Source organism: Strigops habroptila, chromosome 2 (assembly GCF_004027225.2).
Source record: "Strigops habroptila isolate Jane chromosome 2, bStrHab1.2.pri, whole genome shotgun sequence".
NCBI lineage: Eukaryota > Metazoa > Chordata > Aves > Psittaciformes > Psittacidae > Strigops > Strigops habroptila.
Genome location: NC_044278.2, coordinates 107,037,262 through 107,053,659, shown reverse-complemented (window position 1 = coordinate 107,053,659; position 16,398 = coordinate 107,037,262). Strand labels below are relative to the sequence as shown.

Below are 16,398 nucleotides of genomic sequence, written 5' to 3'. Positions count from 1 at the left end.
GAATTTTTGTAATCTGCAGTCAGTCACACACTTTACACCTCAGGGTTTTTGTGTGGAAAGCAGGGATAAAAGAGGCTGAGGGCAATTCTTAGATAACTGACACAACTGTTCTTTGCTTTCCTTTTAAATACATTAATGGAGAAGAGCCTCTGTCGCTTCATCCTTTCACTGTAGCACTGGTTATGCTATCCTAAATTCTTCTCACAAAGCATTTGTGTATATGTTAAATAGCATCATTCAGCTGTTCATTTCTCATTGGCATGAGAATCGGTGGTGCTGAAAAGCTTACCTCAGCATTAGCAAAACCAGCATGGCAGAGCTCATAGTTCAGCATAATGCCTCCAAATATACTTGTAGCACAAACAGAAAGGCAGAATCTTATCTAAAAACTTCCACTTAAGCAATTGTGTAGTTTCGAGATAAAGCACCAGAAAATTCAACCTCTTAATCCTTTAATGTTGATTTTTGAATACTGAACTTCCGGCGGCATCTCTACAAAGTGCAATGACATGCAAGAGAGGCAGAATGTTTTGCTGTCCTGCTGCAATGTGTTGGGAGAGCTGTCAAAGGAAGGCTAGCAGTTCCAGTGTAATCAGGCAGATGATCTTTGCTTCTTGATCAAAGGCCTCAGTGCAGATCACCTTCACTTGCAGCCGCCACACAAATGCAATAGACAGACCACAAGGGCATGGGAAGTGACTTGAGTTCTTAGAGGGCTAGTGCCTGAAACTAGTTAGTAAGATTGAATAGACTGGAAAGGTGTGTGTATTATGTTGAGTTGGGTCTTCTGGGCTCTTAATCTAGAAGCTTTTGGGTATCAAATTTGCCATTGTTAACTTCTATTGAATAATAGTTTCCATAAGAATTAACATGCGTTTAAAATCTTTTTAGCGGCTGCAAACTTCAGTAAGTGTTCACCCTGATGCTATTGAAAAAACGATAGATGACATCATGGAGCTGAAAAGGATTAATCCAGATATAAATCCACAGTAAGTTTATGGTTTCCTTACAAAACAAATGCGAATTACTGATTTCTTCAGTGCCTAGGTCCATGGAGAACTGATTGTCTGTAGCTGTTGTGGCACACAATTTGAAGATGAATTGCATCTCTCAGCATAAAACTCCAACTTAAGCTTTGTTGTCAAAAAGCTAATGAAAAAAATGAATGATCTTTTATGGTAACTGTAACAGGCAAGTCCTGAGTGTCTTTTATCTATCTGCTTCCTGAATCGTGCTGTCTTAGTATATCATTGATGCATTGCTTTACGGAGGCCACTTCCCCACGGATAAAATACCACCAAGGCAGGTGGTCCTGGCAGTGACAGTGATGGCTTCGTAGCAAGGCTGAACGTGGCCTTTTGAGAAGGGAAGAAATCATTCTGTTGTAACTGATATAAACGGTATACTGTTTTAAATTTTAAAACTGCCTTTAATTATCTAAACTCAAGTTTTAATGATACAACATAGCTGATACTAAATTGAAGAGGTTGACAACAAACTGTTAGATTTGTAAGTGCGTATTTCAAGAATAACCACTTTTGTGATTGCCTTACTTCTCAGGCCTTAGCATAAGGCACAAGATGGTTTAGGTCAGGAATTAGTGGTAGAGAGTTATATTATTCAGGTGATAAGTCTAAGGTTCACTCCTCTTTCTAAACTTGAAATTGATATACATAATCCAAAATGAGCATCCATAAATTGACTGCTGCTGGTCAGCAGCATCTACAGTGGGGAATGGGAGCCTGGGATGTACAAGGTGATGCCATATACACAGAAACACACCCTGCCACTAAATTTGCTCCTTATATTAAATTAATCATAGTTCTGCTAAACTTTAAGCGTCTGCACTGCAGTTTTGCTTGTGAGCCGTTTATTTTACACTAAAGTTTTCTGGAGAAATTTCAGCAAAAGCAGGTCAGTATTTCTTCAGTCAGGATTAAGGAAAATTCATTGACTTGCCTACTCTTGAACATAAAAAAACCTGCATCCGAACTGCCTTGTTCAGAAGCTCTGGCCTTCCCTTGCGTAGTAGAGACTTGAAATCTCCTGGGGTAAGGACAAAGGGACTTGTGTCATACTGTGTGTGTTTCTGCAAATCTATATGCAGTGATTTTTTTGTTAATGTAGCATCTTTGCAGAGCTGAACTAGCATTCTAGGGGTGTTTGCACTGAGCTATTCTTGAAGGCTGTGGGTCGCTGTGACCTGAAGAGGAGACCCACAGTAATTTCTCTTTATCAATGTCTTGCAGATAAGTGCGTATATTTAGTGGTGGGAGGAAGTAGGTCGAATAACCAGGTGACACATGCAGTCTACACTAACTGTGGAGGCAGTCCTTGAAATACTTCTGGTTTTTGGACTCTCCTCTATCTGTTGGAGCACATGGAGCTGAGCGCAAGCCCAGGCAGGCTGCTCCTGTGCTCTGAGAACTGCCACTGCCAGCTCAGGGATGGCAAGGAGGAGGTGTGGGCTATCAGCAGCTCACTTGCCCTCTGTGTTTAGCAAGGAGGAGACCATTCCTTAATGAGAAGGAGAGTGGGGAAACTAATTCCACCTGCTTCCCCCTGCCACGAATAACATTGCATAGAGCATTCGACTGGCTTTAGGTAAAGTGCAAATGTGGCTTACTTTGTATATGTTGTGCAACTTGGAACTTAAAAATACATTTTTTTTTAAGATAAAATTGCTCTGCCACCACCTGTCACATTCTGTCCTAAACTACTCCGAGGTTATAGAGTAGTTAAAAACATTAGGGCTGTGGTTTAGTGGTGAACTACAGCATTTTACATGCAGTCTTGTCAGGCTTTCCAGCTCTGTTTGAAATGCAACCTTTCTGTACAGCTGTAGAGTATAACAAGTGAAGCATGTTTAAAAAAAAAAAATCCCAAATTTTATCACCTAAGGAAGGCACTATGCATTTCACAGCCCTTGTTAAATGTAATATTGATTTCTGAAATTCTCCCATTGTAATTAAAGTCTTGGGCTATCAATTAATAGATGTAATATTACTCATGTAAATTAATGAATTAAACAGGTATGTACCTAGTAGTGCTGCTCATATAATTGAGCTGGATTACGTTACTTCTTTTCCCCCCTGCTGAGGTTGGGAGTATCTCTTCAAGCATGCCTGCTGCAGATTGTGGGATATAGAAATCTGATTGCTGAGGTTGAAAAGCTTCGCAGAGAGCCCTATGACTCAGAGAATCCGCAACATGAGGAAATGCTTCTGAAGGTAGGTGCTTAAGAGGTACTTAAAGGGCATCCCTTTTTATTTGTGTCAGCTCCAAACAGCCTCTCTGTAAAACATCAAGAGATATTGTTGCCTTCCTCCATTGTATACCTGTTTTAAGGTTATACAGCATATTAATCTGGTCTGGGTGTAAGTGTAACACCTGCCAAGCAAGCAGGTCACTCTCTGCTTGATGAATGCATGTCCCTTGGCTAGACTATATCTAGGCACTGGATACCCAGCTCTTACTGCAGATAACAGCTCTGTGCTATGAAACCTGTAAAAGTAGGCTAATGTCCTACTTCAGTCCACCTTTCTTCAATGTGAGAAGGGTATTTTTCTCTCTTAACTGGAATAATTTTATTTTTTTTTTCCAATTGGATTTTTGAAGATACTGTGTATCACAGTGGTAACTCTCTAGCTTTCATTGTGTGGGATGGAAGGGTGAGAGATGATGACTTATGCACTTATATTTACCAAGTCTATTTTCAAATGAAAACAAAATGAAACCATTCTTTAGATAATACATGCAGAGTGATGACAACCATACCAGTTGGATATGGTTTACCTACTTCATGCTTTCAGGAAAGCCTTGCACTGGAGCAGATGATAAAAGTATTTTTCAGGAAGATAATCTTGAAGCCATAAGCAGAGGGAGAGCTAGAGAGCTCTTATATTAGAAAGGAATTGAGAAAGGAGTAAAGGGGGTAGAAAACAGTCTAGTAGCAAGTCCCATTCTTTCTTCTGATTCTGTTTCTCATCATAGCCAGTGCAAGAGAAATGGCAAGAAACATAGAATAGTGATCTGCAGGAAAATGCGTTTTTACAGAATTTTCGGAGGTCTTATAAAACATATCACCTATTTGGTGGTGTTATGATGAAGCTGTTTTTCAGACTCTGGCTTGCAGCATAATGCTTCACACAAATTACAGTGGGAGCTTCTAGAAACATTACATTATTGCTTGGGCTTCCAGGTACTTCCAGAAATCCCAGTAGGCATCTTGTATATAAACACTTACAGATGTAAGTAGCTATTTCTAACAAATGCCTCAAATGGTCAGAGAGTTCCTGTAGGTGTCTGGAAAGCTGTCTTTAAGGTTGGCTCCTTGCTGGGAGGTGGGAGTCTCACCGACAAGGAGTGAAAATCCAGAGCTGCCCCTGAAGGAGTGCTCTAGCCACAAGGTGGGATGGGCCAGATGGAATCCTCCTGTTCGAGTCCTGCCCTTGTGCAGCCAAACATACAAACTTCTGTGGGTAGAGTGGGCTTTTAACTAAAAGGACACACAGATTTACCTAGTGAGGAAGCCTGTGTCCTGGAGGTGAGAGATCCGGGTGTCAGACTATGATGTTGGTCCCTGAAAATACCAGCTGCCTGTCTGAAGGTTTAATGAGGGCCTTTGGCTCCAGGAAAGCATCCCTAAATACATTGGGTATCTACACTGCCCAGAGAGCAAGAATTTGGGTCTGAGGACAGGATCACAGGTGAGAAGCACAAGAGAGCTAGGTGTGGTGGTCTCCCTGGCCACCCTTGTCCTGTGAGAGCAAGGTCCAGGTTCTTGTATGCTCCTGAGAATCATGTCAGCGATGATGTGTAGTCACAGAAGTGCTGTAACAACATAACTGCATGAGAATAAAAGCAGAATGGAAACTGAGTATTTGTCTGAGGGGAGATTAAGCAGTGCAGCTTACGCTGTAAAATTCATAATGTTGAAGAAAGTATCGGTTTCACTGTCTGCCTCCGGTGTAATCTGTGTGTTAGCACTTCTTTACAGCAGTTTTGCTGTTGAAAATTCTCATGTCAAATGGAAATATGTCCAAGGGTTTAATTCTATTTCCAACCCACGCTGCGGAAGAACAGGCCGGTTGATTTTCATTCCTTTCAGGTGTTCTGCTAAGTGATCTCTGCAATGGGTAATTCAAGTTCCTAATGTCTATCATTTATTCATGTTTACCAGGAGGGCACTTGAATGAGAGAAAGATTAACTTAATGTGATTGAACTAATGAATAATACTGTATTTACTGTCGATGGATGAGCAAGAAAGATAGCAAATATGGTTTAAACAATGATGCTTTATGCAGTTATTACAAAGAGAAATCATTACAGTTTTAACCTTCCTAAGGTACTTCATTTTAAATGCAGTTAGAGTTGCTAAAATTAAAACAATTTCTGGGATTTTCTACTTTGGGAAACATGCATATAGTTCCTTCCCTTGGGAAGGCCTTGTCTTGTAGTTCTTGAGGCCCTACTCCCCTACTCATAGTTTATGGAGAACACCTGATTTCTTAATACACTTTGGAAAGGGTGAGTTTGTGATATGGCACATGAGGTGTTCAGAAAGTTATGTATTTTTCAGACATGTCAATTTAGGCTGCTTTTAGCTGCCTAGCAACATGATATTTGGGCATTAAAGTTGCTGGACCAGTGCAGCTAAGTGGATTTATTCCAGCTGAGGATCTGGTTTGTTAAATCACTTTGTCTTTTTTCCTTTTTATGCAAGATCAATGAATGATTCACCCCTTAGTTAAGTACGAAGGTGGCACATGCTGTTCTTGTATGGATTTTTATTTTATGTTCTCTGATTTGCTTTTGAGCACTGTGGTAGCCAAGTCAGCACTCTTGATTTATAACCCTTCCAGAGACTTGCAAAAGATGCTGTAGAAAAGATTACTGCAGGGCCTCAGGGACTTGAGAGCTGATTGCCTGCGGCTTTGTCAGTGATTTACAACCAAATTCCTGCCCATTCCTGTCTTTGCGCTTACGGAGGCAGACACTAGTTTGATGCATAAAGCGTGAACAAAACAAGCTCTTCTGAGAGACATTACAGCAGCTGCCAATGAGGTCGGAAGGGCCTTGTAGGGCTGAAATGTCTGAAGTACTTAAGAGTGGTTTGGGATTTCTCCTCACCTTCCTCACCCCCAGGAATTTGATTTGATGCCTGGGTTGCTGGGATAGCAATGTTACATCAGAACATAGCTTGGTTTAAAAAGAAGAAGCAGCAGCCTTACTAATGTGTGGAAGTTTAATTATGTTTTACCTGTAATTTTCCTAGTTGTGGAAATGCTTGAAGCCCAATTCGCCGCTGAAAGCTCGTATTTCAAAGCAGTGGTGTGAAATTGGTTTCCAAGGTGATGATCCTAAAACAGACTTTAGAGGGATGGGTCTCCTGGGCTTATATAACTTGGTGTAAGTATGCTCCTCTGTCTGTGTGTCTCAAGTCATGAAAAGCAGCATTACTTGCAGATTTTTAGGAAGTCTGTGGGAATAACTTGTAAAAGTGTTAGGGACTGATATAAAAAACTAAAAGAATTTATTTGCTAGCCCAGTTTTTGGAGGGTTTCTCTTCTCAAAGGGGTCTCTTTTGTTTTGATATTCCTAATTCAACTCAGTAATACCACTTGCTAAACCCTTTTTTAATTTTAGTTTCTCTGTGGCACAGTAATTTCGCACTCTATTCCCACAAGAAAGAAACTGTAAAGTATATTTTCACCAATATCCAGATCTCATTAAACAAAATGCCCTGCAAGTGAGTAGGTGGGAGGGTTATGTTACTGCTCAGCTTTCTTGTTTGGGAATTTCATGCTGAATTCTTGGGCAAAACACTTGAAATGGGGTCTTGATGGCAGACTTCTGTAGTTAGACTGCTGCTTCAGTTTCTGTCGATACTCAAAATTAAGCAATGAGTTTACATTACTTTTCCCTTTTGCCTCATGCGCACCAGGTGTTGGTACCATGTGTGGTTGGTAATTTGGGAATCAATCAATGCCTGTTATTTCCTCCAGCCCTTTTATCTACTGCAGGTTGTTACATAACTTTGAAACATTTAGGAAAATAACCTCTCCCTATGTTGGGAAAAAGAAATATTTTCTGTTTTTACAGATTGAAGGACATAAATCATCCACTGTCTGTACATCACTGTTTAGCAAAGCTCAGTGGAGGAGCTGGACTCTGACTCTGGCTTTGAACTTCCACTGGAATCCCTACCATTCTTGGTCTCTTGTGATGACTCTTATCTTGCTTAATAAATCTGCCAGATCAAGAAGCCTCAACTGCTTTCTCTTGAGCTCAACAGCCAGCATGCTCTAGTAATAAGCAACTAATTTTTTTTTTTTTTTTTTTTTTTAGGATGGATAGAAAGGGGACTCTGGTTATGCACATTCACTGAGCGCTCATGGGGGTGCACTTTCATTTTGGGGTCTGAGTAGTAGCTTAATGAATTTAACACGTTAAATGCCACTCATACTGCATAACACACGTAGTGTCCTACCATGGCCAGCTCAGTATAACTTAAGATACTTTTTTCATTGTGTTTCTTTAAAAATTCACCCTGAACATATATACCTGCAGGTATTTTGCTGAATGGGACACTGAGGTAGCTCAGCAAGTTCTCTCTGATTCTCTTCATCCTAAATACAGGTAATGTTTGAAACCAGAAAAAAATAACTTGAAAAAGCACTGTCCTGGCTGGAGTTTGGGGCAGGAGGGGGGAGGTGTCTTTTTGTTGGGCATATGCTTCGGTCTTGCCACATGATATCTGTTTTCGAGTACTGGATTGATCATGACCCATCCATGAAAACTGATCAAGTCCAAGAGGCAAACTTGTATACAGAATCTTAGAAATAGTTAAACTTAGTGTTAAATGTTTTCATTTATACTTCTAATTCCAAGTGATTTTGTATTTTTATTTACCTTTCTTTTAATTCTTTTGTCTTTTCATAATGAAGGGAAGTCACTAAGAAGGAACTAAGGTATTTTTTTTTTATTTTCTCTTAGTTTTATGAGACCCTACATGTAAATAAAGATCAAATCGTACAGCAAACTTGGCATGTTATAAACTGAAAGTCTTTGTTGCAACATGGAGAGATCCATATTCCTTTTTCTAAAGTTACCTCAAATATAACTGATGGTGCAACATTGGGTACATCTGAGCTTATATAGAAAGAATGCTTATATATAAAGAATGAAATCAACCTTGCTTGATGTAGCTAAAGCATGGTGGTTTACACCCATTTAGTACAAGGCTTAAGGAACAAATGTGGGGGACTTATACCTGTAGGAAAAAAGTCTAAGCAGTGCCACTGTGGTGTCACAACAGCTGTGACTGACTTGGTAATCAAAAGTAGTCTAGGCCAAGGACTTGTTAGGACAGCTGAAGAGCCCCTTTATTTATAGTCACATACTCTGTCTATCTTGACTAATGGTGGGTCTAATCTGACCAGTCTGTTGTCCTGACTGTTGAGAGATCAGGTACCTTCAAGTGGCAAAAATTTTGTGTTGAGAATGATTTGTGAGTAGGAGATTTATTCCATAATTACTGGGGGTGGAGATGCCTCTTAGCCAGTTACGTGGTAATCAGTTGCCTTAGAAGACATTTTTCTTCTGCTAGTAATGTTAGATTTCCCTATAGAAGGTCCACATCTGAATCCTGTGAAGCTTTTGATCTCCTCAGTATTTTGTGGTTGAGTTCTCATGCTAATTCTGTGACAAAAAGTGTTTAGAACAAACAAGTGTTCTTCATTTACATGTTTGATTACCAAGGACTGTCTTGGAGTGCTGTGTGAGCATGTGCAATTTCTATCCCTTGAAAGGGAATTCAGTAGAAGATAGATGCTGCCGGTGGTGCCCGTGGTGTTTTTCCTGGTGTGGTTGCTTAGCAGCCATGCTGGTTTCTGATGTGATCATGATCCATGTAATTTCTATTTCTGTTGAATTGTATTGCTTGCCCACATCCTACATGTGCCACCTTTATTATTCAATGCTTGCTTGGGGTTTTTTTAACTGGTGTTATGCCACAGCCTACAAAGATGGTTAAGATGTTAGAGAATGAGTGAAGACTGATATATTCCTATATGCTAAGCCATTTAGGAGGTGAAGTTTTGCCTTCACGCATGCCACCTCGTAACACTCAGGTCAGGATGGGTATGAAACTATTAGCATCTTAGATACTTAATAGCAACAATTTTAAAATACTATGTTTGCATGAAGGCCAGGGTATTGTTTTCAGTGTAATGTATACTAATTATAGCTCAAGTATAGTCCAAGAACAATGCTTTCACACATTGGTGTCTGTAATTTTGGATCTAAAGCTTGCAAACGCTGATCTGCTTTACCAAGGCAAAACTCCCCCCAGCATGTCTAAGGTTGGTTCCATGCCTGCTTTTAGCTGGTGATAAATGCAGGCAAAGATTTCTACTAAACTTGCTCCGTATGAGTAGATTAAAAACTGGTTAGTGTGATATCAGCTGACTGGTTGCATCAAACAGCTCTATAAATGAAAATGTTGCTGAACAGCAGAAACATAATGAATGTTATGGGAAGGACCTTCTGTGTCCTTGAAAAGCTCTGCATTATTGTGCCAAATAATAAGAAATACTAATCCTTATTTTTGACTGCTGAGTGGCTTCTAATTTGGCTGGACACAAATACTTTCTGTCAGAGGAGTATTTTTCATGTTTGCAACCTTATGTGAATCATGCCTCCAGTGATGAGTGCCGTGTATATCTTTGTCAACATGAAAGGCTGAAACCATCTTTGAGTTAAAAGAAATGTAATATTTTCAGCTTTTGTGTAGCTCAGACTTAAATTAAGTGGGTTGTATTTGTGGTCACTATAGAAAATAACTGGCTTTTACTGAGAGCATTGGCATAGATGCATACTTGATAATGATTAAATAAGTTTATCAGCAATGATATAAAGCCAGTTACTCATTTCAAGTCTTTTTATACCAATCCATTCAGTCAGAAGCAGAGTTAAATGTGATTACCTCAGTGGAGGTAGAATACCATGTTCAGTCCATGTTACCATATCAAAGAAATTGAAAGAAAATACTTATCGCTTAGTGATGCATGACAATTGCTGGATTTTAATTTTCTTTTTCCCTTCTCAGCCAACTGAGCAAAGCTGAATGGGAGAAGAAAAAATTTGATAAGGCAATTGGGTAAGTTTAAAAATCTTTTTAAAGTTACCACAAGCCCAACAGTTAACAATGATGCTGTATATTTGAGGGGGAAAAAGGTGTTTCCTGGTTACATTTTAAAGGAAATTTCAGTGTACATACTAACATGTATTGTCTTAACCACACCTTGACCTTGATCAAAGATTACAGGAAAAGTAGTTTAAAGTAAGAATTAGGAAAAATAACCAAAAAGGAGAAGCTTTCTCTGTATGCTATGAGTAGTGCAGTGATGAATAGCTGTTTAATTCTTCTTAACATGTAATGTGATCAAGTCTTGCTTCTTACTGTCAGAGCCAGGTTCTGATCTGCTTCCAGGAAAGCATAATAGGGAAGAAATATTAATTAGGTTTCTTTCTTCTTAAGCAGTGGGTTTGGTGTAGCTGCATTATTCATGAGTATGGAACTGGATGTTCCTTCTGAATGTATCTGAAAATCTGTAATACAACATTTTAATGCCCATATTTAATTTCTCTGTGAAACTTGCCATTAGGCCCCATCTTGCAGTTAACTTCTGGACTTTTATTATTTTTTCCTTCTGAAAGGTATCAAAGGTTAAAGAAAAGGAAGGTATTTGGTTTGCTTGACAGATAATTGAAAAAATACCCAGGACAGTCTGCAGAAGACAGCTGTGTTTAGAGGAGGGGAGGAATCATTTAATAACTAAACAAGTTTACTTTTATCACTAAATGTCAATGTGGTACATTGTATGTTTTCTTGGGAAGAAGTCACTGTGAGAAATGTCAAGTTCTTCATGCAACAGGCTTACAAATTAAGAAATAACTTCCAGTTTCTGAGTTTTGTTGTGCCTAAATATACTTTGCTTGTTGATATCTCTTAGCAGGACAGGAGTTTTTTTCATGAGTCTGATTTTCTTATTTCTGTTTCCAGCATGCTCTGAATTAGGTTTCTGCCTGTTTTCTGGCCTGTGTATCTAGTTCTCTGTTAGGAAGACATTGGAGGTGACTTAGCTGGATCTTTTTCACAAGCTTTTTAGCCATATGAATGTCTTTGTAGGACCAGCTGTTGAAACCTGATGTTCCTAACTGCCCAGTGGGGCAGATGGGTTAAAATAGCAAATGATGGGTCACCCTGCAGACACAGCCACTGTGTGGAGTGCTTGCCTTGTGTCAGAGGTGAGCACAGGGACGCCTGGGTTTGTTCTTATTCTGTAGGAATGAATCTGTGCTGCTCCAGTGAAAATGCTGGCACAATGAAGAAACTCCTGTTTTTCACTGTGACCATATGTTTCACAAGGGAAACACTGCCATTAGAGTGTACAAAGCAGACAGGATAAATGTGTGTGGTGTTTTCCAACCCCCTCATTGAAAGCTCACAAAGGAGAAAATTAATACACCTCAGTAGCACACAAAATCTGCAGTGTCGGTCATCAGTTTTTCTTACAGTGTAATGAAATAAGACAAACTTTCAACAAACGTTGCTTTATCTTACAGCTATTCTTTTGCTATCGTGGGCATTAACATAACAGACCTCGCATACAACCTGCTTGTCAGTGGAGCTCTGAAGACCCATTTCTACAATGTTGCTCCAGAAGCACCAACACTAACGCACTTTCAGCAGACGTTCTGTAAGTGGCTGGGAGGTGGGAAATACATAATCTGTGCTCCTGGTAACACTTTTGTACTACCCATACTATCAAAATCTGGTGACACAGCACAGAGACTGTCATGCTGGTCTTGTTCTCCTGTCTTTAGGATGACTGGATTAAGTGCTTGGTTGTGATGGATGCCACTACCAAACCAAGGGGTAAAAAAAAACCCCAAAACAAGCCCCCCAAATAACTCAGACCACCAAGTGGCTGAACAAGTAACCTTCCTGGTGTCTTAGAGTGCATTTAAATAGCAAGAAACTAAAGGTACTTTAAAAAGCTTCTGGAGTTTGCTTCCCCATAAATACAGTTGTCTTAAGATATTTGCATCTACATTCAAGTGTCACTCTTCCCCCTTCAGTAGAGTTGTTCCAGCCCTTTCCCTGTGTTATAGCATCCCTCCTGCTGCACAGACTTGCCATGCATCCTCGCACAGTGGGAGCAATACTTCTAATATTTTTCAGTGTATAGGCAAGAAACTGGTAAGAAGTCAAGATGCACTGTTTTCCACATTTATGGCAATTGCAAAGGTTCTGTTCTCTTTGTTTATTTGTTTCAGGTTTTTTAAGTTTGGCTATTTAGGTAACGGATGTTTTGTTTTGCAGCTATAATGATTTCTTATTGCTTAACTGGATAAATGGCAAATATTAGCATCCTGGGCATCTGTTCCATTAAATAGTATAAGCTTTTCAGAACAAGGATGTCGCGGTTTAAGCCCAGCCGGTAACTCAGAACCACGCAGCATCTTGCTCACTCCCCCCCTTATTCCTTCCCCCGCTCCTGGAGGGGTGGGGAGGAGAATCAAAAGAATGTAACTCCCACGGGTTGAGATAAGAGCAGTCCAGTAACTAAGGTATAATACAAGACCTCTACTGCTACCACCAATAATAATAATGATAAGGGAAAATAACAAGGGGAGAGAACAAAATTGCTCACCACCCGCCGACCGATACCCAGCCCGACCCGAGCAGCAATCTGGGCCTTCCGGGTAACTCCCCCTGGTTTATATACCGGGCATGATATAGTGTGGTGTGGAATAACCCTTTGGCTGGTTTGGGTCAGGTGTCCTGTCTTTGCTTCCTCCTGCTTCCCCTCCTCCCTGGCAGAGCATGAGACTGAAAAGTCCTTGATTGGAGTAAACATTAGTTGGCAAGAGTTAAAAACATCGGTGTTATCAGCGTTGTTCCCAGGCTGAAAGTCAAAAACACAGCACTGCACCAGCCACAAAGAAGGAGAAAAATGACTGCTATAGCTGAACCCAGGACAAAGGATGCTATTTAGTGGTTTGTTTGGGGGTTTTTTTTGTTGGTGTTTGTTTGGTTTTTTGGTTTTTTTTGAAGGGGTTTTACTGAGCTTTTTTTTGAAAGTATCATCTCCTGTGGCTGTTGGAATACATGGAGGAGATTTGAAGATGTACTTAATGTACCTTTTGCATGAAGTTCCTCAAATTGTTTATGGGCAAAAAATACGACTATGCGAATATACCTTGAAATTGAAATTTAGAAGTATGTATGTTATAATTGTCATACAATAGAAATAAATGGATACAAGCAATTAAGCCTGCAACAAATGCCCTCGCTTTCTGGAATACAGAGAACTTACTTGCACATTTTGCTGTATTGGGAGGAAGGATTATACATCTTCAGTGATTCATCTGCTGTGGAAGCTGGGATTGAGACTGGATTCGGTTCACTGAAGTCCTAGTGCTGGATATAATGCTTTTCCTGTCAGTGAAACTCTGAGTCCAAGGAAGGCACAGAACTGAGAGGGTAAAGACCTTAATCAGAGCCTGTATATTAAACTTGCTTTGGAATCAAATTTCCTTCCTGCAACAGGAATGCGTTACCAAAGCTAGTGGTTCTGTATATCACCTTATCACTCATTTTTCCAGGATCATAGGCATAAGTGTTAAACAGCATTTCCAGCAAGGTCGTGCACACACAAGGTAAAATTGTGCATGAGGATTAATACAGAAAGGTGTGATGGTAACAGTTATATTACCTATGAGTACATTCTCTTTCTTTAGTGGAGGATAAGCAATGTACCTGTGAGGAAATGTCTGTGAGGCAGAACTCAAATATAAATAAAAAGCTGGTGGAACAGCATCAGCAGCATCTTTCCCTGCTTTTATACTCATTAGTTTAATGTTTTAGTTCATGTATCCATATATCAAGACAGCTAGTGACTTCTTGTGTTTACTGTGACAAGTTCTGCCAATATATGATACTCATCACATTTGGGGTTTGTCCAGAATGAGTTTAGTCTTGTCCCTGCATACTGTTGTGAGGTGTCAGACCTCATTGACCAGGGTTTGCTTCTTCATAATTTTGTGTGTGATCTTACATACGGTATCTGTCTCTTCTACTACTTCTTTTTTATTATTTTGTAGGCTACTTAATGCATGAATTCCACAAATTCTGGATTGAAGAGGATCCACTGGACATAATGGAGTTCAATCGTGTCAGAGAGAAATTTCACAAGCAAATCTTGAAACAGCTCCAGAACCCAGAGATGGCTCTTTGCCCTCACTTTGCTGCATCAGAAAGTTTAATCAATATGTAGTTACTCACTCAATTTTATTTGGAAACACTGTGTCACTCTTGTGTTAGATCACTGCTTAGACCATCACTGGCATACTGAACGACCATGGCAATTGTATGCATGTTTTTGGTGCAATATTCATCTATTTTTTTTTTGTCACACGTACTAGATCCCCTTCTGCTTCTCTCGTTGGGGATTTCTCATTTTAAGTGGGTGCTCATATTGCCGCATTATGCAGTGTTACATTCTGAATTGATGTCTGGATATCAGAGGTTTTCTATTTTTTTAGACTTTCCTCATAATTCAGCATTGACAATTGAATTGTATTTCTCTAGCTGTGTTTTGGTATATGTGGAATAAGTAGCTGGATCTTGTATTGTGAAAGCTTTTTAACTTGGTATGTTTTAAGATAACTACTGACATTTCAAGCAAAATATTTGTTTGGACCTCATCTAGAAGATAGTGTGTGTAACTTAATCTGATGCAGGCAAACACATTAAAGTCCAATTTCCTCCATGCAGCCATTATATGCTTAATGCAGAATTAATGAGACTTATGAGATACAAGTTTCAGTGAGAAGAGTTTATGCAGAATTGCAATCAGACTCCACAGCTGCATGAATACCAAATGGTCTGGTGATGCTAATACATTCACAGTGAACTGCAAACACACTCACAACCACTGGATACTGGCAGGGGCCAAAAATTCTATCATCAGGCTGTCGTCACCACCACCGTGGTGAAGCATGGTCTAAATTCCTGCACATTCCTTTGAACATACAGGGGTTAGTATTTTGTGTTGCATGTTGGAAGGCAACATGATTTGGTCACCTTATGCTTGGTGAATTCAGGGGAGCAAAAATCTGGTTTGTTTTTGGTGGGTTTTTTTGGTTGTGTTCTTTGGGTTGTTTTTTTGTTTGTTTTTTTTTTTTTTTTTTTTAACTACTGCAAATGTTGCTTTGGTTCTCAATTCAGTTCCTAAGAACTGGGAGAAATAACTGATTAGAAGGTTTAGAGCAAAACCACCTGAGTTTCCCAGAGTACTTATGAAAAGAATTAAAAATGGCAAACTGCCTTTTTTCTTAAAAATGAGTAAAAGTGTCTGACACGAAGATTGTGTAGTATATTGAACAGCATCTACCATGGCATTTCATACCCATGGTATTTTTTACCTTCTAAGCAATCAATTTTAGTATTATATGTTTGTGTAAATCACTTGCATATGGAAATTGAGTAGTGTCCAACTACTTGTGAATTATATGAATAAATTATATGTCATTCTAAACTGAAGCACTGTGGGTTTATTTTTCAGATATGCACTAATACAGGTGAAAGCTGGTTTACTTTAACAGATCAGGTAAAAGGGAATATAACAGCTTTGTTGTATTTCCCTGGTCTGAAGAGTGATCTGAACTTCCTCAGATCAGGTTCTTTATACCATTTCTAGTTACAGCTTAGGCCATCACTTTATAAGTGAAAAGTAAATCAATGGGGGTAAAGTTCTTGGGAAGCTCCTTGCATTTAAGCCCTCTCATTTCTTTGCTAAAATGTAAGATGGGCATTAGGACTTCTCTGCAGGGCTGGAAACTTGCACTCGTTGTGGAGTTAATGAGCAAAACTCTAGGGGTGTTGTGATAATTAGTCTTTTCTGATTAATTTGGAAATATGAAACTGGAAGTATTAACTGTTGATATTTTGCATGAAATACAAGAAATAAAAACTGCATGTTGAACTTACCTACCATTGATTTTGGAAAGTGGTTATTGATAATCATGAGATATCAAGGGTGAATTTGCATCACTCTCAACTTCTAAAATCAGTTTCTAGCAACAGTTTTGATTGTTTCAAATCTTAGACTCTCGCTTTCTTTGCCTGCCCCACTCTGACTTGAACACCACCTGCAATTTGTTAGGCTATGCTGGTTTATTTTTGATTCTCTGCACTGGAGCTCGTGGAGGTGGCGGGGAGGGAGGCGTGAAGGTCCCTGCTACCTTCTTACTGCTGTGGTCCTCCCAGTTGTTATACCTTGTCTCAAGGTGTCAACTTGAAATAAAATCAGAAGATGTCATCT

The 16,398-nt window shown here is 39.5% G+C and overlaps 1 protein-coding gene across 4 annotated transcripts in view; it reads left to right on the top strand.

Moving 5' to 3' along the window:
- ELMOD1 (ELMO domain containing 1) overlaps nt 1-16,063 on the top strand; it is a 42,538-nt gene extending 26,475 nt beyond the window's left edge. For 3 of the 4 annotated variants that reach the window (XM_030477818.1, XM_030477819.1, XM_030477820.1), the window contains exons 5-12: nt 892-989; nt 3,101-3,230; nt 6,279-6,412; nt 7,574-7,642; nt 7,951-7,974; nt 10,113-10,163; nt 11,633-11,766; nt 14,177-16,063. In XM_030477818.1, coding sequence (XP_030333678.1) covers nt 892-989; nt 3,101-3,230; nt 6,279-6,412; nt 7,574-7,642; nt 7,951-7,974; nt 10,113-10,163; nt 11,633-11,766; nt 14,177-14,349 — 813 coding nt within the window. In that variant the 3' untranslated portion in view covers nt 14,350-16,063. The remainder of the gene's footprint in view (nt 1-891; nt 990-3,100; nt 3,231-6,278; nt 6,413-7,573; nt 7,643-7,950; nt 7,975-10,112; nt 10,164-11,632; nt 11,767-14,176) is intronic. The other variant, XM_030477821.1, reaches the window with a different exon arrangement.
- The last annotated feature ends 335 nt before the right edge of the window (nt 16,064-16,398 follow it).